Source organism: Equus przewalskii, chromosome 6, assembly GCF_037783145.1.
Source record: "Equus przewalskii isolate Varuska chromosome 6, EquPr2, whole genome shotgun sequence".
NCBI lineage: Eukaryota > Metazoa > Chordata > Mammalia > Perissodactyla > Equidae > Equus > Equus przewalskii.
The window spans coordinates 97,261,789-97,286,320 of NC_091836.1; the positions used below are offsets into that span (position 1 = coordinate 97,261,789).

The window sequence follows — 24,532 nt, forward strand, 5'->3', positions numbered from 1 at the left end:
AAACATATAAAATAGCAGAGTTTAATTTTAAGGTTACTTTTCAAGAGTCATGTTCACTCTGCTTCCCAGGGCCAGGACTCGGGGACACGCACGGTAGGGGAGATGGGAGAGGATGTCAGTGTGGGGGAGGCGGCGCCCCGACCACGCCCTCACTGAGCATTATGCAGATGAGAGAGCCACGCAGGCTCTGATTCCCTCAAGGACTGATGAACAAGTGCAGAATAATAGGAAGTGACAGGAAACAGATGACTGAGGCCTAATTTAATGTCATTTAAAGAGACAATATACCTTAAATCGGTCTTCAGAAATTACAGCTTACAAATAAGATAACGGAAATGTGTTTTTATCATTTTAGTTCACTAATATAAGTTTCCTTGGGAAGGAAAAGGAGATTATTTGCTATATAATGCAAATAACAGATATGCTAATTTAGGGTAATTTGTTTCTTACCTTTAGTAATATAAGAAATAAATTACAGTAAACATGCAATTAAATGTAAAGATGCAAACTGATATATATTTAATATTGTAAAATATTCATCAGTAATAAAAATTAAGCAAGATATTTTAATAGTTACATATTTAACTGATGTATATGCATGAATATTGGTGAGTTCTTTCATCAAATCCAAGTCCAAAACAGGGTTATCAGTCCCACATTTAAAAAGTTAAACTTGTCTAGGGACTGGCCTTGTGGACCTGTGGTTAAGTTCGCGCACTCTGCTTTGGTGGCCCGGGGTTCGTAGGTTGGGATCCTGGGAGGGGACCTATGCACCACCCATCGAGCCAGGCTGTGGCAGGTGTCCCACATATACAATAGAGGAAGGGGGCACAAGATGTTAGCTCAGGGCTAATCTTCCTCAAAAAAAGTAAAATGAAATTCAAAAATTTTTTTTAATTAAAAAAATAAAAAGTTAAATTTGCCTAGAGAAAATTCAAGCATGTCCAAACAACTAAAATACAAATTTCTGTTCAATACTGGTAATCTAGAGATTATGATATATGTTGTGTATTTGCACAGATATGCTACACATGCATAACATATGCGTGTGTGTTGTGCGTATGTGCACTCACAAAATCCCCAGGTAGCCAAATGTTCTGATCTTTTTTTAGCTGCCATTTTAAACTTTTAAAAAGTCAGTGACTTTTCTGACTGAAAATGGAGGCAGCAAGTCTCCTGAGAGCAGGCCTTTTTTGTTTTGGAAAGAAGCTCTGGAGTGGCCCGTTTGTTTCATAAACATAAGGCAGGAGAAGGGTGTCCCACACCTCCACGCAGAGCCGAGGAGCACGGAGGGCAGAACAATGTGACGGCGCCCCCCTCAGTGGGGTTAGAGCTGCTGGAACAGTTTCACTAACGCAATGGCATGGTCCCCACTGAGATGTGCTCATGGGAAAGGACATCAAGAAGCCAAAAGGGGAGAATTCCAGAGGAAACACTGGAATTCCTACTAATCTGGGCAGAAAGGGGCTATAACTATTAATATGAATAATCTGAATATTATTTTCCCCTTGTGGCAGGGGTCCCAGGAACAGAAATAGATGACTGATAGAGGATTAGACACATGGATAAATTTCTAATGGTTATGAATAATTAAGAAAGTTCAAAATCAATTATAAATGTATAAGACATACATACAAAACTCTTGAGGTGAATCTATGCTGTAAAACTCTACAGCGCTTGAACTCAGATTTCAGAACCCACGGATGAGCTGGGACACTCCTCTGCACCCTTGAGAACTTTGACTTAGCTGCAGTCATGGACTTTGCAAAAGAGGCACATCTACCCCTCAGAGTCCAAACTATTTACAAACCCTACCCTGGCCACTGAGCCCACGGCAGACCTCAACTCTGCTGAAATGACAAGGGAATGTCATAAAAACAAACCGTTCACGCCAGATCAGTGGAGACAGCTGTGTGCCAACACCCCAAGGCAAGTGCTTCACGTTCCACGCAGCAGAAACCACTTCCAGCCATCCAGCACTTATCTCACAGATAAGCCCAGAGAGTGCTAGCCACTCAAAGACTTAGCTGTCCCGAGTGGATAGAGATGGTGGGTGGCCTTTGGTTTTAAAAGATCCCACTTTCCCTCCCTGGACCTCGTGTCCAAGCCTAGACTCCACCGACTGGGTTTCCTGCTTCCACTCTCGAGAGTGGCCAAAATGGGTCTTTCTAAAACATAAATCAGATTATGTCACACCCAGCAGTAAAATAATTCCACTCATCTCTCAGTCTTTGGATCTAAATCTCTTTTTGTTTATTTAACAGATCCCAAAGCTGCCACCAGAAACCGTCTTACTACTCTACATGTGTCATTCCAATGACTATACACCAAAACTACTCTGTCTAAGGCAAGTACATACTCAATTGAAAGGGGAATTAATTACTGTAAGACAGGATACTTCTAATTACTATAAGACAGGATACTTTAAAAATAAGAAGTAGTGAAACATGCTGTTATAACTGATCCAACATTTGATAAATTATATATTCTACATGGGCTTCTTTCTACCTTAAAAAAAAAAGTCACTAAAGTAATGCCATTTCATTTTTGTAGAAAACAATTATTAGAGAAATAATATGTAAGTGGAATTCAACTAAAAGAACAATTCTTTTTATAATTTATACTGTATATTTCTGCCCATGTCTTCTAACAAAGATTGTGTGATCAACCTGTATTTATCAATTGGCTATTATTTGAAAATCTGTTATTTATTTCAAAGAAATATAAGTATTACAAGATGGAGAAATAATTCCTCTCTAAAGTATGTTCCCACTAAACAGAGAAAGCTTTCATACTGCATTCTTGTGTTTTAGTCATTTACTTTTAAAAAATCAGTTGTAATATAAATATTGCCAAAGCAGAAAATAGAGAAGTGTAATTATAAAGATTATTTTTAATTAACGAGGACACAGGAACAGAAATAAGAGATAGCATTTCTAATGTGTGCTGAAGCTCTCACAAAAGCCAAAATATCAGGAAATTAATGCAATTGGTTTACATATTGGTACAAAAATACAAGATACTATAGTCATCATCACCATTATCATTCTCCCCAAAAGCTTTTCTCTTGATACTCTAAGAGTAAATGTTTAGAGGAAAAAGATTGAAGCAATGACTTTCTTTTCAAGCCCGATTTTCTATGTTTCTAATTTCCAGTACTACCTAAACGTAACAAAAGACTGCTTTCCTTAAACGGACATAATTTTTTTAAAGTCCTTGTCATTAGAATGCTGCCTTGATCTTTATCTCTCCTGACATCAGGTTATTTGGGCTACATTTACTGTCCAGTGTCCAATGACATTTGCAGAGGGCTTCAAGAACTAAATTCTATCTTTTATGATAACAGCATAAATGTAGTTTTATAAAAAGAAAAAAGGGTCACAATTGGCTGTAACAGCTAAATGTCAAATAGATGATGAGTTGAAAAGGATTAAAAACTCACAGTCTAACTTTGAGTAACATTAATGAAAATTGATAGAAGTACTTCAAACCGATATTGTGACTTTTAACCTAAAGCTTTCCACCTTCACCCCCTCCCCGACTCTCATCCATTGGTACGTTGGTTGTGCACCAGACCCAGCATACAGCCTGATTCTATGTCAAGGTTTGATTTTAAGTAAAATCTGGTGGGTAGAGGATAATTTTGCTGAAATTGGATAGCAGAATTTTCTGAGCATGTGAGGTGCCACTTTAAGCAATAAGGCTGACTCTCACGCAGGGCTTCAAGAAGTGGGAAAGAGTGATCACAGTGAGGACAAGTCTAAACAAGCTCCAACCGGGAGCAGCAGTGCTCAGTGGCCGGCCAGCCCCCACGCCGAGATGCTGCCAGAGAAATCAGGCACACGCTCTCACATACACACACACAGCCCCACTACAAACGAGTGGTTTGGAGCAAAAAGAAAGTTACAGGAAAAAATTTTACAGTAAAAATTTTAGAATAAATTTAGATTTAAAAGTTATTTGTATGTGAAATTAAATCTGCAAAAGAATACACGACCTGTGAAGAGAAGCTAGATGGGATAAAGTTATGTCAAAAATATTTTTTTAAACTGACCTCAAAAAGGTTTTCAAGAAAGTAGAGAAAACTCTCATGATACTTCCAAACAGGTGAATGTCAGAGTCATTTCTAGAGTTATTGACAGACGAGACTCCTGGTCCTGCCCCGGAAGGGCTGGGCACGAAGGGAGCACAGGAGGGACCTACATGATTCTGGGGCTGCCAGGATTGGGCACCACTTACACAAGACAGTTTAGGGCATCCAAATAGATAACTGAAAGAAAGGCGACTACACAGATCCATTTCGTCAAAGAGCCAGACTAAAAGAAAAGACTAAAACAAAATTTGAACAAGAGGTTTTACTCTGTCACTGATTTATCAATAAATATATATTAACTGCCAACTAACAACAACCACTATGCTGGCTAAAGGTGGCACTGACTGAATATGAGAAAGGAGAGATAAGATAATTAGTAATAAGAAGAACAGCAGCGAAGATTTATTGCAAGTCTCCATGTGCCAGGCACTGCTCTAAGCACATACAGACATTACCATTTTTAGGGATTACCTCATTTTTAAGTGTTTACAAGTATTATCTCATAACAATCCTACCATTATCCTCATTTTATAGATTAGAAAACTGGAAAGCAGGTGTTCACTAACTTGCCCAAGGCCACGGAGCTGGTTAAACAGAGAAGCTGGACTCGAACGCAGGCCATCTGACTCAGCACCCATGTTCTCAAGCAGCGCACTGACTGGCTGGGCCAGAGAATGACGAAGGTGCTCTGAAGTTACACCATGAACTCCGAGTGAACAGAAAGAGCGGAAACTTGGTACCAGTACTCCTCTCTTCCAAGAAATCCAGTCAAAACCGCAAGTGGAATGATTTTGGAAAATGTTTAACTCCAGAGTGATACAGCAAGTGCTAATAAACACAACGAAATATGTATATATCAAACTACCAAATATTAAAATATTAATACCAGATCCTGAAATGGTTGCATTGATACAACACTTTTGAAAGACTTATCAAGAGCTTTATATAATTATAAACTTCGACAATAATTTTCATTCTGGGCATTATCCTAAAGAAATAATTACAAAGAAGTTTACTGCAGGAAAAGAAAAAAATGTAATTGTACTACAGTAGGAGAATGGATGTTAAGTACAGTATATTAGTCAGGGTTCTCCAGAGAAACTGAATCAATAGGATATATAGAGATATATGGAAGGGAGGATTGACTCACACAATTATGAAGCCTGAGAAGTCCTACAATTTGCTGTCTGCAAACCAGAGGCCCAGGGAAGCTGATGGTGGAATTCCAGTCCAAACCTGAGCTCTTGAGAATCAGGGGAGCCAATGGTGTGAGTGCTAATCAGAGCCCTAAGGCCAGAGAACCTGGAGCACCAATGTCCAGGACCAGAGATGGACGTCCCAACTCAAGCAGGAGAGTAAATCTGTCCTTCCTCTGCCCTTTTGTTCTAGTCAGGCTCTCAGTGGACTGGAGGATGCCCCTCTACACTGTCGAGGGAGATCTTTACTCAGCATACCAATTCAAAGCTAATCTCTTCTGGAAACACCTTCACAGACACAACCAAAAATACCGTGTTACCAGCTATCTGGTCATCACTTAGCTCAGTCAAGTTGACACATAAAATTAACTATCACATACAATATGGCATAACCATAATTGACCTCGTTAGCATTGTTCAAAAGTATCATTAACTATTATTAGATAAATAAGACACAGAGGGTATGCATGTGTGGGAAAGATAAGTAGAAATGGGAATCTTACAAACTGTTGATGAAAGTATAAACTGACATAATAGCTGTGTAATATAAAAAAATAGATAATAACCCACAAAAATATGCCTAATCTTTTCACAATTTTGATTCTAGATATATATGCTAGAGAAATCTTCAAACAGCTACATAAGGAGTAACATACACAAATGTTTAGGAGCATGTTTGTAACAGTGAAATTTGGAAACAAATTGCCAACAAGTAATTGGATAAGGAAATTGTGTACATTCATACAATGAAATTCTGAATAACAGTTAAAAATCAATGCACAACAGCTTTATATATCAACATGAATATATCTCATAAATATGTTGCAAGTGCAGAGTGATATACATAGTATACCATTTATATAAAGTATGAAAAAGTGCAAAACTATATATATGTTTTATATGATTACTATATGCATATTTTATATGATTATTTCTCCATATATGTGTATGTATGTGCGTATACATACAGAGAGAGAGAGTAGGTGTGTAGTCACATAAAATATGCCTAGAAATTCAAGATAATGATTACCTCTGGAAAGGGGGGAAGGGAGGGGAAATGATATATTTACGTTTAATTTCCTAAAAATAAAAATAGGGAGAAAAGATTTGATAGAGTTGGACGTGGGTTACACAAATGTTTATACTAATCTTTTATGTTTAGAAAATTTCATTGTTTTAAAATACAGAGAAATAAGAAAGACATTTCCATTCCACATATAAGAAGGGGAAACAAAGCTAGAAAAGAGTCTGGTGTGATTATTGAACTTGATTTAAGAAGAGATTCTAGAATTAAGGAGTAAGGAGAGAGAAATTTGAACTGATAAGAGAGTCTTAATGACAGAAGACGTATGAAAACAAGCTGAGGAATATAAGTGCAAAGATAGTGTTTGAATTTGGAATATAATTTCCTCTTATATCTGAAATTCTGCAACTAAATGTCTCAATTCCAGGCACACTGTTGTAGCTGCAGTTTCCTTCTCTAATGGCTTCTTGTAGAATCGGAGGTGATTTGTTCCCTAACTCAGTCTAATGGTTACCACAAAAACAATTCAAAAAGAAGAAAACAGAGAAAAAGGACTGGGGGAAAAAACCAGCAGACTAACATGTCTGTAACTAGAATACAGAAAAAGAGGAGAGAGAGTGAGGAACAGAAAAAGTATTTTAAGAAATAAAGGCCAAAAATTTGATGAGTATTAGAATCCAATAGATCCAAGAAGCTCAACAAATCTCAAGCAAAGGAATCTTCCCTGACCCCAATAAAAACACAAAAGACACATCATGATGAAATTGAAAAAAAGTGATAAGTATAAAATCTTAAAAGCAGAAGAAAAAAAAAACTCGTTACATCAAGAGAAACTCAGATAAGAGTGATATCCAATGTCACACGAGAAACTTGTATAGCTAGAAAACAACAGAACAGCACTTTAAAGTTTGGGCGGGGGGAGGAAAAACCTGTTGACCTAGGATTCTATATTCAGTGAAAATGTCTTTCAACAATGAAGGTGAAATCAAGACTTTCTCAGGAAAAAAACAGCTTTAACAAAAGAAATGTTTAAGAAAATTCTTCAGGTGAAAGGAAAACAATCTAAATGGACACTTAGATTTGTTAAGGAATAAAGAGTGTCAAAACCTGTAAGAATGTGGGTAAATAAAAGACATTTTTTTCACATTTTTAAATCTCTTTAAAAGATAAGTGTTTAAATACAAAATAATATTTTCTGAGTTTAACATATGTAGAAGTAAAATATATGACAATAGCACAAAGAACAGGAGGGATAAATGGAAATATACCGGTATAAGTTTCTTAGATTATAATAAAGTAATAAACATTCTTCAAAGATAGACTATGAAAAGTTAAATATGTATATTGTAAATCTTAGAGCAACTACACATACAGTTAAACACACAAAAGAAAACAAAGATACATGGCTAATAAGCCCAAGAGAGAAATAAAATGAAATCATTGAAAGTATGCTTAATTCAAAAGAGGGCAGTAAAAAAGATAAAAGAAAAAATAATAAGACAAATAGTACACAAATGACAAGACTAAACCTAATCATATCAATAACTATATTAAATATAAATGGTCTAAACACTCCAATTAAAAGTAAGAAATTGTCAGATTGGAGGAAAAAGCAAGATCCAAATACACTACTTCTATAAGAAACACTTTAAATATAAAGACACAGATAGGGTCTAAAATAAAAGGATGGAAAACAATATCTCATGATAACACTAGTGAGGAGAAAATTGAAGTAGCTATATTACTACAAAACAAAGTAGACTTCAGGACAAAGAACATTACCAGATAGAAGGAGGAATATTTCAAAATGATTTTAAAAAGTTGATTCACCAGGAAAACATAACAATCCTAGATGTATATGGCTCCACTAACAGAACTTCCAAGTATATGTAGAAAACAGTGATAGAACTGAAAGGAAAAATAAACAAATCCACAATCACAGTGAGGACAAAGGAAGATTTGAGTGACGCTATCAAACAGCTTGAACAAACTGACATTTATAGAATACCCCCACCCAACAAAGCTGAACATCCACGCACATCACGCCTTCCATATTCTGAGCCATAAAACAAATCTCAAAAGTTTTCAAAGAATTAAAATTATACAGGTATGTTCTCTGACCACAATGGAAATAAACTAGAAATCAGTACCAGAAAGTTATATAGAAATCCCCAAACAACTGGAAATTTTAAAACACACTTCTAAATAACAGATGAAGAAATCACAAGGAAACTTTTAAAATCTTTTGAACTGAATAAAAATGAAAACACAGCATACTGAAATGTAATAGACACAGCTAAAGCAGTGCTTTGAGGGAAATCTATGGCATTAAAATGCTTACGTTAGAAAAGTGGAAAGGTCTAAAAACAACAATCTAAGCTTCTACTTTAAGAAACTCACATGAGCAGAGGAAAGGAATTCATAAAGAAAAAAAATCAATAAAGTAAAAAGCAAATCAAAAAATAGAAAATCAATTACATCAAAAGTTGTTTCTTAGAAAATATCAGTAAAATTGACAAACTTCTATTTTATCAATTTCTATGGTCACTGTTGTTTCTTGAATTTGTTGCCTTCCTTCTAGGCTCACTTTTGTTCTTCCTCAAGTCTAACCCTTCCTGAGTCTCCTCCTCGAGGATTCCTCCCTCTATCCAGGAGAGCTTCAATTGTTTCCACCTGGCTCCCAGAATCAAGTCCTAAAAGGTCGCTTGGTGCTCCTACTCTCTGACGCTGTTATGGATACTGTACATTTGGTCTCAGAAGCAGTAGGCAGCTGGCTCAGTTCTGGGAGATCAAACCATGTTTTAGTGCTGCTCCTTCACTCAACAGCCATGGGCTCTGTTAGGAGGTCTGCACATGTCTTTGGCCTGCTTTCCTGATCTAGACCAAGACTGGGGTCGGAAGGACTGGGAAGCCCTGTCCCGGCCTTCACACAGTGACCCAGGTCCCAGCCCTGCAGCCCACACAGAGCCCTTACGTCCCTGTTCCCCAGGGACCAGTAGGCACCACGGATGGTTTCCAGCCAGGAGCTCAGCAAACCTGTGGCTTTAGTTCCGCTCACAGCTTTGCGTTTCTATTCTACCTCTGGTTCATAATAGTATTTAAAATATTTAACAATTTAGTACATCCCAGATACAAAAGAATCACAACATATGCCAGCTTGTAACAAAAGACACAAAGAGAAAAAAGTACATGATGTCTGAAACTTATTTTCAAATGCACCCAAAAAAATGGTTTGATAGATAGATAGATGGATAGCCATTTCATAAACTGAGTATAGTAAAATGCAGAGTCTAGGTGGTAGGTATATGGCTGTTCACCGTAAAATTCTTTCAACATATCTGCATGTTTGAAAAATTTAATAGAATATTGGGGAAATGTCTGAATTTAAAACACCAAGTTAAGGAGTACAGGATGAAATAGAGCCTTGATACAACATGTCTGTGAGCTGTGAAATCAATCTAGTGGGTCCACACTAGCAATTTAACAGTGCCTCACATGTAGTAAGGTTAAGTCTTGTTTTGAAAAACTTTTGTTTTATATGCAAATGTGAAGAGCTATGTATATGTAATACTGAATTGTAATGTAATACATATTTTTTACTGAGGGTTATGATATGAAATGCATTTCTTACTATGGACTGCAGTCAAAGAAGTTTGAAAGCCAGCAATGTCGAAGAAGCATAAAGCTCAAAGCTCACCCCTTTGGGTCTCAAGGGATTACGTGTAAAAGAAGTAAGAAAGAAGTAGGATGGAAAGTGGGGAGGTGGGGTAGGAGGCAGCACTGAGACTCCCAGGGTTTGGTCTACCACCTCCCAGCGTCAGCCCAGAGAGGGGCAGGTGTGTTAGACAAGTTGAGGAGAAGGCTATGGACAAAAGTCTTCCATCTGGGTTCTCATTTGATATTCTGGGAGGTGACTGGACTGAGGCTGCACCATTTACCAACCTTGGGCAGAAGTAAGGGGGTGGGGCCACAGAGTAAATGCCCTGGAGTAGTGTGTAGGAGGCAGAAAGAGGCCGTAATCTAGCTTTCGGGAGTTGTTTTCAAGTACGGTAAGGACAAGACCTACAAATTCTCACATGGCCCCTGAGAAACCAAAAGGTAGCAAGTTGTAATCCACAAGGGCCACAGATACTAAGGCCCAAATGCCCACAGTGTCTGCACTGCAGAGGCTGCAGGGTGACCTGCTCAGGCCATGGGTAAGATGGAGAACGTGGCAGAAAGTCAGTGAGAGCCAAGCTGAGACTGAAACTTCCAGGGCGCACTCCTGACCATGCAGAGAGCAGCCAGCAGTTCAGGAGTTACATCAGCTGCAAAGCTCAGCAACAGACAAGACCAGTCGGAGACCATGTGGCTCGAAGGACCACTTTCCCTCCATGGCACCATGAGGACTCCAAAATATTTTACTCACACACTATCTAAAAGAATTGAGAAAACTAGCTACCCCTCACACAGAAAACTGTGTGCCAACATTTTAAGTTGACATTTAAAACTTTTTATCATTAGCTTAAAAACAGTTGCAGAGGATGTCTTTTCTGGCGTATTATAAATATTGGCATTACTAAATGAAACTGTTAAACTTTTCTTTTAAATCTATCCGGTGAGATTAAATACCAGAACAATTTTCTATCAATCATCTATTTTTAAAAATATGTGGAAAAGCTCTTCTTTAACAATCAGAAAGTTTACACGCTCCTTTTTCTCCTCAACTTCACATTTCTATCCCATTCCTTCCTTAACAGAAACACACATACAACAAGAAGCAGATTCAGAGCCTCACGGGAAGCTTACGGCATCAATATTTCCAAGCGCTCCTTTGCCTGATGCCCTGGAGGCTTTTACACTCCAGGGTGAAGCACCCAGTAGCTTCAGGATGAGGGAGAGGGTGTTTGGCTAAGGACAATGGAAGCTGGGAACGCAGAAATGGCATGCACCTCCAGCACAGGCACCTTCTCGGGCAGGATCATTTTAGTAAAAAGTACATATAGAAGTTGAGAATCTAGTCATTCACTCCTTAAAACTAGCCCTCTGGCTCTTTGTGCACCTGCAGAGAAACAGCCCAGCTCTGCTTACCTCCCCTCCATCATAAACCCAGATGCCTTCTCGGAAGGAACACAGAAGAAGGCCAGAAATACGAGCGCCTGAGCCTCTGTAGCCAAAAGGCTGAGCATTACCTAAAGAATTGGTTAAATTATTTGTCCTGCATCAAATTTAGTCTTCAGTCTTCCCCCTCTACCAGGAGCGGTACCTTGTGTGAAAGGTCACGTCAGATTTAGACACAACTTTAAAAACACTCCTTTGTATATCTTGTGTGGAGTGCATGTGAATTGCGTTCTTGAAACATGCATCACCTTCGTAAAGTAAATGCTAGCATGTGCTTTCCAAACTCAGTGACCTTGGTCCCCACCCACAGTCCTCAACCACTCCTGGATGCCAGGTGCCTTAATCCTGAGGGTTAAGCCTTTGGGCCTCAGTCTTACCTTCAAAATGGGCCACAAATTTAGCCTTTTTCCTTACCTCCAAATAAAGCTATACCTTCAGTCAAAGAGACACAGAGACAGAATCAACCCAAGAACACAGTTGTTATAAAACTCTGGTCCCATCACCACACCATACTACCTTTATGGGTTATGAACTAATATCTTTTATAAATCTTGTAGTTATCAAGCCAATTTAGAACAATTACATCATGGGGGGGGTTGTTGATAAAGTTAATTTTAAGTGTTATCATGTGAAATATACCCAACAGTTTTAAAATCCTGTTTTGACATTTCTTCATTATTTAATGTACTGTGAACTCAAAAAACGATGGGCCTCTCAACCTCTGAGAGGTCTTATCCACACCCACCACCCTCACTTCAACATCAATTCTTTCTTTAACCTGATTCACCCTAAGGTTTCGTGATCTTTCAAAGGTCACCAATAACATTTTTTGTATCAAATATAACCCGTTTGAAAGTGACATCTTTCCCACTCCAATTTCCTGCCCCTGCCTGTGTGAGTCCCCCTCGGACCCCCCAGTAACCGGGCTGATGGTGCCCACCTCGCCCACTCTAACAGCAGAGACGGCCCTTGTCCCTCACAGCTCTCCCTTGCTCTCTCATCTTGGACAGCTGTCTTATTGCCAATGATCTCAATTGCCTGACCTGTAATGTCAGTATAAAGATATCACTTCTATGTGGAATCTAAAACTCTGTCAGACTCACGGAAACAGAGTGGAAAGGAAGCTTCCAGGTGCTGGGGGCGGGGAAAGCTGGGAGAGGTTGGTAAAGGTACAAACTCGCAGCTCTAAGATGACTGAGGTCTGGGGATCTCATGTAAAGCATGGCGACTACAGTTGATAACACTGTATTACAAAGCCGAAACTTTCTAAGAGAGTAGAACTTACCGTTCTCACCAAATAAATAAAGAATCTATAGGTGATGGATGTTAAGCAACTAGACGGTGGGATCCTCTCACGATGTGTACGTGTATCAAATCACCGCGATGTCCAATTTAAATATCTCACAACTTTACTTATCAATTATACTTCAATAAAGCTGGATTAGAAGGACTCTAAAGTCCTTTGAATCTTAAAATGCTTTCATTCTATTTTTAATCTTTGTTTAATATTTCTTTTAATGAAGTTCCCATAATACATAGAATCGGTACCATATATTTTTGGCACTTAATTGTACACTGATAAGCACATTTCCTAACAGTGGGGATGCTTTCTCTCCAAAACAAGAGTGCTAGCTTCCCAAGGGCAGGTCTGGATGGTTCTCCTGTGTCCTCACCCCTGGTTAGCGCTCAGACTGAGCACGTCAGGAGAACTCAACTCTTCCCCATTCCAGCTTGTATTCTTTGGTTGTCTAATTTTTTTTCAGGGAAGGAGGATCTTTTCCCACCAAACAAAGTAAGACTAATTCAGAGGGAGGATCATAGTTCCTAAGGATGCCACACTGTCTAGTTTATTTATAGGGCTCCTGAGGGACACTGAAGATCCTAATGGTGTCCACCTGCTGGTTAGCGGGTGACTAGGTTGTGACCTGTTTGAGGTGATTTTTTTTTCCACGATTTATTTTGTCTTGTGAAGACTAGACTACCTTCTCTACCCTACACTGAATAAAATCCAGATCATGTTAAAAGATCTCTTGTGATTTTGTTAGTCATAGAACGTGAAATCCAGCACCAGAAGTATAATCAGAGTATCTAGACTGAATTTCTTCTTTCAGGAACAGCACTGTCCAACAGAATTTTCAATGATGATGTGGCTACTGAGCATTTGAAATGTGGATAGTGAGACTGAGGAGCTGAATATTTCAATTTTACTTAATTATAATTAACTTAAACTTAGAAGCCTCGTGGGGAGAGTACACTGGGCAGGACAGCTCCAGAAGACGTCTCACCTGGCCGGCCAAGGCTGAAGACTAGGATCTTTCCAGTGCCTTTATTTACGCTGTTATTCTCTTCTCTGAAACTTTCAACATTTACCTCCTGGTGACATATATTGTGTCAATAAACAGATTCTTGCCATATCCTTTTCTCATGCATGATTGGGTTGTTTAGGAACTTGAAATCTTTTTAAAACGTAACAGGATGCTGAATATTTTTTAGGCAATTACATAAAATTAACTTTCTGACGTAGTTACCTTGAGAAAATTTGACTGAAGAGAGCAATAAATTAATGTTATCTTCATTTCCATCTTTTGTTACATATAGAAAATATAAGCAAATAATGAAGTATATTATTTGAAAATCAGCAATTTGTTGTTGTGAGTGATGTGTATTCAAGCTAATGCTATCAACACCAGGTGAGAGGAAACACTACACGTCTCTTAATAAAGCAAAGCAACGATTTTCAAAAGGTTGACACTTAAGAGTCTACCTTTCATCAATCAGCAGGCAGACCTAATAATCAAAGATTTTAACTATCACTGACAATATTGATCAATTTGAATAGAAAATACTAGTCAATCCTCAAGACAGTTTTCTTCCCTGTAAGAATACGCCTTCAATACTGTTTTAGTTCTTCAAGGAAAAGAAGGAAAAAAACATTGCTATTCTTGTCCATTCACACAAACCCCTCCGCGAGCATCATTGTTTTGGGAGGAGGGGTGGCAGGCAGGGGGCCCGGGATGTTGACGGAACAGCTAGGATGTCAGGTGAAGATAGAGTGCTGTGCCCTCTCTAACCAGCTGAAGACTCCACATGATTGTTTTCTTACAAATAATACCTGTGGGTGTTGAAACTGCTCAGGGCATCTATCAAATGCACTCTTCCACTTTGCTGCTGTAACTCTATAAAATTTATTCTCATTTCAAAAGAGTCATAGGCAATAATACCTGTAGGTGGTTGAGTAATTTAAGGAAAATCGGTCACTTACTTTACCAGAACAATTCCATACTTATTTGGAGGTTTTAAAATGCAACATTTTCTACTCAGTACGATTAAAAATTTCAAAATAAGAGCTCTTCATCTAGTTAAAGAGTGGTCTTAAATATAAGTAGAGATAATATAATATTAGGGATATTTGAGGATAAAACTTTGATCAGAAAAGGAAGATAAATTGTTACAATCATTTCCATCTTTTACAATTATGAAAGTCATCCACACATAAGCATATGAGAACAGAAAATACTTAAGTAGTATAATACTAGAAAAAAATGCATTCCTAATACATTAATGCCAAATTCTTGTCCTCAAGGAAATCTGAAGGCCTATGTCTATAAACGTACAGAAGCTATCTATACAAACCAAAAAATAGATAAACGGAAGAACAAAAGTGATAACCTTCCAGACTAGTGAACTTTCCCTATTAAGTTCCCTAAATCCATATTAAGTTTACTTTATATTAAGTATCATAAAACACTTAAATGCAGATTTTTAAAAATTTTTTATTACCCAATTGGCATTCTCAGCCACAAATTCAGAGGGACAAAGAGCTCAATAAGGCTTAGTTTAAAATGTATTTTCCACATTAGCTCATTCAAAAAAATTATAAAATTAAATAATCAAGAAAAATTAAGTGATAACTAATACTTTTTAAAGTGTTGATTTAAAGATGAGGATATATTCCTAGACAATCCCCAAATGGAACTTTCTCTTCATTAAAATGTTCATAATCACTTAAGCAGGAAAGTCTGCTTTTCTATATGTTTATTTTAAAATACCATTGTTAAAGCAAATTGGCTCTTATTTTTTGAAAGAGTGTTTAACATTAAAAAATACAATATTTTTAATTGAAAGGTACCCAACTGATATGTCAATAAAGCTCTCTGTTTTAATATAACTGAATTATTATGCAAAAAAAAGGAAAATTTTTAACTCTTTTTTTTCCAAAGTGAGTTATTCAATAAATAGTATTCATGGTAAAAAGTTCAATTTTGAGCCAGAGACACATATCTGACATTTGGTAGTATAATTCTAAGAAAATTAGAGAAAAATACAGATTTAAAAAGTTTCCTCCCGACCTAAACAGCTTTATGACAAGTCAAATGAAATGTTCCATGAAGATAACTGTGTCATGGATAAATGATGGAAAATAAACAGTATTTCAATATCATTTCTTGTTTTACCCCATTGTCATCTTTTCCCTCTCTGTAATAATTACCTTCGCACAAACTCTAGATGGCAATATTGCACTTACTGTACTTTCAAGAAAACTGTCACAGTGGGTCCTCACATATCCTCTTTATCAACGTTTTATGTGCCGTGGATCTATAGCCTCTTATTATAAGTGTAATGAAGCAGAAGTTATTGAAGCATTTTATTGATTGCTCAGATCACAAGTTTACTGCCATACTGAATTGGCACCTTACTCGCTGAAGCAAACTGCTGACACCTTTTTTAAAAAGTGACAACTACATCTATTTCATGACCAGAAATCCATTTTCATCTCTATCAAGACAAGAATGCAATTTTCACTTCATTTAACTGATGTTAGGCCTGCTCAAAGCATCACACTTAGAAAAAGACACAAGTTTAAGGTTCTTAAAATACTTCAAGTAACTAGAATGCAACTTGGTTTCAGGAAAAAAAATTCAACAACCCTTCAAATCTATGAACAACCTAATATTTTAGAATTAGTTTTCATTTTGAAACGTCTGCAACACTATCTTAATGTTTTTAAGAGTAAGTTATGTTTATATATTACAGATTTTGTTCTGAGGTTTCAAAGGACATCAACAAGTTCAAAACTGAAATATTTTGGGTATTGCCCCAGGAAGGCAAGAACCAAGAAAACAGACCAATTTTTAACATACATATAGATGGGGAGCTAATGTACAGTAGGTGACTATAGATAACAATACTGTATTATATACTTGAAAGTTGATAAGAAAGTAGATCTTGAATGTTCTCACCCCAAAAGAGAAAAGAGAATTATGTGAGGTGATGGGAGTATTAACTAACTCTGCCATAGTAATCATTTTGCAATATGTAAGTGAATCAAATCATCACTTTGTACACCTTGTTATACATCAATTTTATCTCAATAAAGCCGGGGGGAAAAGTAGCTGGCAAACCAAAAATAAAAGTATATATAGAAAACGAAATAGGAACACTTATTCCTTCAGTAATGTTAGGACCAATAAATGATTTTGATTGACCTAAGACAAGATCTAAAGAGACAAACTTTCAACACTTCTTTTATGGTAAATTAAAGTACGAAGATTCCTTTAAAAATATTTTTTGCAATAAACCAATTTTGTCAGCACTAAATGTAATTCAGCATATTTTGAACTGGATCTACTCTGAATAGAATTATTATTTTTAGTTTGATATCTAAGTGCCAAACTTATTGAAAGTGTGGGTAAAGTGAACCAAGATTAACTTACAAAATTTTTTTAACAAAATCTAAGTGCTTTGGTAGAGGTTAGTTGAATGTAATAATAAAATACATTTCGATTTTAAACTGCGAAACCAATATATGCTGAAGTTGCATGACCATTTCCGCATCTAATTATATGCCCACCAAATAAAATTACAGTTCAGTTCCAGCTTGAAAAGTGAAACCTAATTTTTGAAATAGAAATTTAGTATCTAAGATCTTTAAACCCAATGCATCAAATACAGAACATTTAGAAAGAGTATATAATAGCATTCGAAAAAGCACTTTCCTTAAATTAATAAACAAAAAGGACCATGTGCATACAAAATTTAAATCACTCAGGCAGAACACTATAGTTTTCAACAAACTTTATTAAGTAATGATCTATCACAAATAGCCCACATACGTATTTCCAAGCTAAAATCACAGAAATCAAACATTCCCCTGCAGCTTCAGACATAAGGAGAAACCGTCAATTTCTTTTCAATACACTGCTGAAGTGTAAAAAACACTGCCAGATTTTAAGAAATATTTGAGGGTGTTTTTCCCTTTCTTCATTTTTTTTAAGTAATCAAGCAAGCTAAAATTCAATTTCAAAGTTGGTCATTTCTTTCCAAAGTGCTGAAAGTTAGGAGTAAGATTAAAAATTCCTTCCAATTTTTTCATGCCTTCACCACCACAGGGGCTGCGACCCTCTTCGTAATTCAGATGGTGGTGAGGACATGAGAGCGAGACACTTGTTTCCTTTGTTTTTCTCTGGGTTTCCGAAACGACCGTGCGATAACCACTGCTAAGCCACACTGTGAACCGCTTTCAGTGATCAGAACTGTGTGTTTAGGAGCTCTTTTAAAACCCATATTTTAAAAGAAGAGTGCAATGCATTCACTATGCAAAAGGCTCCAGGAATTTTGTTGGTTGGGGGGAAATTATTCAAAGGAGTATCAAAATTGGGAAGACGTTTCCAGAAATCAATGTTTCCCCGGAATCACATTTGTACTTAAGATCAGCCATTCTGAAGCGTTATTTATATGGCCTCCTGGCACAGTTCCACGGACTTTTATGCATCTCTACAGAGCTTCTGAACAGACTGACATATATTTTGTTTACTGACAGCAACTAAAAGCCCTATGTAGGATCATAAATAAAGAAGATCATGTTTAAAAATCACTAATATCATTTTAAAAGGTAGTGCAGGCTTGTGTCTTGGCCTCTGTTTAGCTGCGTTAGGCCCGTGAATGACAGCTTCCCTGCTTGAGGCGCACAGAAAGCACAGCCTTCCTCATTCACTGACAGGACTGTGGCCTTTTCACACGTTCCTTCCACAGCAGTGTTTGTCCCCAAACACTGGAACTCGACACAATGGCATTCCTACTTCAACACCCCCACCAACAGCCCCACTACACAACAAGAATGCTAATGAGACGGAACAGCCCTCGCTCAAAGTGTTAACTGCATTTCATAGGAGCGCGTTTACGCCACTTCAAAGATTACCAATTAAACAGATTCTGCTTAGCTCTGAGGAATTTCTAAGATGTTTCCACTTTTAAGGAAATAAATGTGATAAATGTATGACTAAGTGACTTTATGCTCTCCTAAATACAGTATCTCATTTTATATACACGAATCAGTGTATACTACAGAGCACACTAACGCAGTGGGCTCAATTCAGTTGCATACTATAGCCAAGTTAAAGTTAAAAATTGAAAAATGAATAAGTTCATAAACATAAAGCCAGTAGTTCTGACTTTTCTTTTAAAGCTATATTATCACAATCTATTTAAAAGAAATTTCCTCTGGGAACTCCAGAACATCAATTTAAAATCTACAGTCTTTTGACAGAATCCCAGCAAAGCAAAACTGTCAATTTTATATATGATCTCAGAAGTGGGATGAATGGAAATAATATCAAGAGTTCATATAACCCTATAATTTACGAGCTTAGATGTGTTAAGGAAACAGGAATCATCAGCCATCTCCTTTTACATATCTAATGATTCTTTAACACAACCTTATATAACACTAAATAAAAAAGGCTATCCTTAAGGTCAAATGAAGCAAATGAAGTTCAAATAGAGTTCATGAATGTGAAGAGGGGTATCTGCTAAGAAATCCTACTCACAGATAAAGCTATTGCCAGGCTTAACACCCAACCACTGAGGACCTGCTAACGGCACACTACAGTGACTGCTCCAAACACTGCAAATCATTGTGAAGTAAGTCATGATGTAACAATATAAAAGAGACTCAAGACTACATGTAAACGAGCTGGCCTGAAAGAGACAGAAATTTACATGGAAATACATAATAGACAAATTTCCATGTCTTTTTCTTCATCTTTATATTTTAAAATAAAACTTAAGCAAGTATCATAAAACTGTTGAGTGAAAATCTTTAAGTTATTACAACTGAGCGAAAGGAAATGGGTTTAGTTAGGAAGGGCAATGAGCCTAGATTTTTAAATATTCCTAAATTTGGCATAATATTAAAAGTCATAATGTAGATGATACAGACAATTTCACATGCTCAGACATCTAGAGACGCTAAAGATGTTAATTTTTGTTCATTTCACATTTAATATTTATTTTAATAAAATGTATTTTTCCTCAATTTTGAGTCATAAAGAAACAAAATCAAAGCAGTAATTCTTAAAGTATCTTCTTTTCTCACAATACACAGAACTCATTTCGTATAACAATCTCATACCACTCTTTATAACTATTAAGACTTTAAACATTTGGGACAACAGAAGAAAAAACATGCCATAACTGCTTTCTAAGCTGTTTCTCATCTCTAACACCTCCCTTTTAATAAAACTTACTAAGTTTCTTATAGATTTGATTTAAACAGTCCTGTTCTTGCACTGGAGAATGGTCTCACATTTTCTTTAACACTAAATAATTTTAAACTAATAAGTGGAATCAAACCATTTAATACCAAATAAATGATTGTAATTAAATTGGTCATAATCCAGTTTATAATATGACTATATCTTAAAAGTTAAATAATATTTCAGTTAAAATAATTTAATCTAAATACAATGAAATATATTTCACACCAGTTTTTAAATTTGATATCGGCTTAATAAAGATTGAAAATGTTTGGATTATTTTTTCATATTTATCATTATAAATAGCCTTACCTATGATAATTATTAATTACCTTTCTGGATCCACTGAAATTAATTAACTCGGCAAGCCAATCACCTTTTGAGAATAAAAGTTTCTCACGGGAAGATGTTTCTTGCTAGTTCTGATACCTTAGTCCAAGAATTCCTTCCAGTCACCACAAGGTGTTCTCTTCCAAAGCAGACAGCAGGAGGCGCTGTGTGAACACCGAGACGGAGCCCACGCCCGCCGCCCCTCCCCCGGCCCCAGAGAGGACCAGCACCAGCCTTTCAAAACATTCATCTTCCCGCAGCCTGTGGCCTGAGATAATGAGCCCAGTTCCAAAGTGGAACCTCCTAGTTAGAGAGGTAAAACCTAGCTCTCATCTAACGCGGTAAAACGTAGGCTTAACTTCTTAAGACTAAGGGCAAAGAGAATTCTAAAACTGTGGCGACTCCATTTTTATTGTATAAATGGCATGGAACATTCCACTTTAAGATAATCAATGCTACTTTAGGATGAATCAAAGTCCCCGTAAGCAGTTATTAGAATATCAAAGTCTTTACACACACACACTCACAATTACGGAATGGATACTTAGAAATTAAAGGCATAATTGACAAAGGCCAAAATCTAGTTTAACCTGACTCAAATCCATTAATTCTATTTCTACACTTTCAGGTCCTGAAACATACAAGTTAAATAAGCATAAATAAAGTAAGTTACTCTTGACGTGAAGTTAATTCACAATTTAATTTCCCAGAATTCGACTGCTCATATTTTAGCCCAACTTGTACATTAGCAATTCTGATTTCATATAGAAAAAAATAATAAAACAAAACAGAAGGCTGAAACTTTAAAGTTTCAAACGCCTTAGGAGCTACTCATTTTCTTATTTAAAGTAACTGTTTATGGATTTCCACATAAGGAGTTGCCTTCAGTTTGCACAGACTGCAGCAAGAAAAGATGAGACATATGACATCTTGTACCAAAAGACATACACTCAGCCCATTCTTGTTTCTTTGAGATTACCGAAGAATCATTTGGGCTTCCTAACGGGCACTGAGCTCACGAAATACATACTGCAGTTCTTTTATGACACGATGCCAATCATCGCCTCTAAACAACCAGCTACATTTTAAAACACATAAAAAGCAGTTTTTAAAGAGGGATGACTCACCTGCTTATAATATTTTTGTGCAGACCTTAATCGTTGGTACAAAGCCAAAAGAACTCCTTGGAGGTACATCTTAGCTCCTGAGGGGCTGAAACCTTCTCCCTTAGAGACCCAAACGGGCCCCCGCAAAGGTGTGATGGAATTTTGCAGGCACTTTTCAAGCAGAGGAACTAGAGAGAAAATAAGGGAAAATAAATTATCTTGACCCAACGGAAATACACTGCCTGGAACACAGCCCCAATGCCAGAGCTAACTCTTAACATCTATTATTTATATCTGACCTGGGTTAAGTCTTAGAGAAGCAATTCCTGCATTACTAGTGGCCACCATGAAGGATGTATTTATATGGAGACACCCCCCATGCGAGACTCACAAGCTTTGTGCGCACACCTGAATAGTTCTGAAGTGTGCCTAACTAGCTGCACAGAGTGTCACGGTGTGCACTGATTGCCTTATCTTCTCATTTATCACAGATGAGTTGGAACCAACCTTGCTGAAATCTACTTCATTGTCCTGATAAAATTGTAAGACCCATGTTGTTTCTTCGTATAGCTTCCCGTAGAGGGGTCTGTATACCTAAAACATCACATCTGGAAATTATTCATAAAACATAATCCACACCTTGATAAGCCGTCCTATTCACTGCCGCTGCTTAAATAACCCATAAAACAGTGTGGGGAGGCTGTTTAAAAAGACGGGGGAGAAACTTAAGCAAGCATTTTATCATGCCTTTTTATTTTCACGTTTCTGGGATATAAGCTAGTCAAAGACTTAGGAATGCTGTTCCAGTACACATTCTGTAAACAGATAGAAGGTATTTACTTGTGGGCCTATACTGCAACATCCACATGGACTTGAAAGACGTTTATACACATCTTCACACGATTAGCTTATAAAGTCTTTCTAGTGTAAAATAGTCAAATAACATGGCAGCTGGCTAACATTTTTCAAGATTTCATTTCTCTCGGAAACGCCAAAATAAAGACATTTTTAAAAATCCTAGGAACCCAGAAAAATGAAAGGATATCATTTTTTTTTTACTTGGTCTTTACTTAAGCGTGTACATGCGACACAACATAAACATATAAAATAACTATATGGCTTAGCTACCTTATTCTGATACATATTTTTACTAGAAAGGATATTAGATAGATCACCAGGCAAGAATTGGTTATGTTTTATGTTGCATTTTTTATGCAGAGAGGCCTAGCATAGCAATCTGGAAATTGAATTACAATTAGGTTCAGCTGAGCTGCTGAGTTATGCAAATGGCCTTTGCTACTGGTATTCTGCTGAATTTTGCTCTTAGTAAAAAAGTTATGCGTTTTATGGCACAAAGTTCTGCTCTCTCTCCCAAAGCACAATTCAAATTCTTTCTAAGATATTCAACACCAAGGAGAATATTGGAAATAGAGCTTAAGATTTTCTAGGACTATTATAAACAAAGTTTAAAGGAAATTATGACCCAATGATTATTTAGACACCTTTAGAAGTGTGCATGAAATTCACTCACCCAGCCTGAGAAATTAATTCCTAAAATTCACATATCAAACCACTTTTATGCTCCTGGAACAACTGCATTTCTCGATAAGTTTGATCATAACAAACACCTCAAACTTTTTAAAAATATAAGATCACATATATTATAAAATAAATAGAAAGCAAAAGAGAAATAAACTTATTTTAGAATTATGACTCTTCAATCTTTCAAAAAATGTATACTATAAGTCAATCCTGATTATAATTTTTCCTAAAGAAATCTAGCTTAAGAATCATAGTGTTTTTGGTTAACTATTATCACATTCATATATTACTATGTATTGGATTTTAATTTGCAGACTTTTAGTTGGTACACTCATTCAAACTAGTACAGTTTTTGAACATGACAAAGCATTACCTAAATTGCTCTTAAATTGAAATAAATTTAAGGAAAGTGAGAAGGTAATAAAGTTGAATGATTCAGAGTTTAGATTTAATCTTGAATTTAAACCTGAGAACATTTTTATCAGATTCTCTAGTCTCATAGCCTTATTCATCTACGTTTGTCACAAAATAACTTCCAAGTTCTTTATGTCAGCCCAAGGGATTCCAAAAAAGAATTTCATAGATCTTCTAACACAAAACTCTACTTTTTTCAGTTTGCACCCTTCATAAGAATTTAAGAAAAAATACAGCTTAGAAAAAAAAATACAAATTGTATCAAAACGCAAGCAGTGTCAGAATTGATGGAGGACGGAAAATAGCTCCCATGCTCCACACGGTTTATATAATTAGGAACACTATGGAAACCAGAAACAGCAAAGCAAAGAAAGCAGCATTCACAAGCAGGTTTATAAGGGACTTCAGAATCTGCTCTGAACTTGTTGAATAATCTCTTCAGTATTCCAGGATCTCCCTGCTGGAAGCAGGTCCTCATTATAACCACGAGAGCGCTAATAAAGGTTAGCCTCTGAACCAGGGATTAGCAGGCCCTTTCTTTTGGGAAGCTGCAAACTAGTAACTTTGATGATATTCTTGAAAAGGAAGACAAAGCACACTCCAAGAACAAACAATGTTTCCACTAACTAGGAAGGTACAGAAAACATAAGAAAATGATATGCCTAAATCTTAGGAAGGAAGTATAAATAAGCTTAATACATTGAAAAAATAAAATTTATGAATCAGTTAGAATTAAAGAACTCTCCATAAAAAAGAAGCCTTGGCCTAAAATGATAGTTTGAAATATAACAGTAATTGATTAAAAAACAAGTCAGTTGACTTTTCAACCCCAACCATAGATTTTAACATGAGTGTGAATTATTTTTTAATACCAAAGAAGACTTGGTCGTGTTTTTTTTTAAAGATTGGCACCTGGGCTAACAACTGCTGCCAATCTTTTTTTTTTTTCTGCTTTTTCTCCCCAAACCCCCCCTGTACATAGTTGCATATCTTAGTTGCCGGTCCTTCTAGTTGTGGGATGTGGGACGCTGCCTCAACGTGGCCTGACGAGCAGTGCCATGTCCACGCCCAGGATCCGAACCCTGGGCCGCCGCAGCGGAGCGCGCGAACTTAATCACTCGGCCACAGAGCCGGCCCCTTGTACATGTTCTTAATCAGTGGTTTCCTCTCTTTTGTGTAAAGTTCTCCCTTCC

The 24,532-nt window shown here is 36.8% G+C and overlaps 1 protein-coding gene across 8 annotated transcripts in view; it reads right to left on the bottom strand.

The window, feature by feature from the left end:
- The window catches only part of DCDC1 (doublecortin domain containing 1), a 443,558-nt gene that overhangs the window by 325,329 nt on the left and 93,697 nt on the right, over positions 1–24,532 (bottom strand). For 6 of the 8 annotated variants that reach the window (XM_070626537.1, XM_070626535.1, XM_070626540.1 and 3 more), the window contains one exon: positions 21,405–21,571. In XM_070626537.1, coding sequence (XP_070482638.1) covers positions 21,405–21,571 — 167 coding nt within the window. Of the gene's footprint in view, positions 1–20,279; positions 20,534–21,404; positions 21,572–21,682; positions 21,802–24,532 lie in introns of those variants that run through there. The other 2 variants (XM_070626541.1, XM_070626542.1) reach the window with 2 other exon arrangements.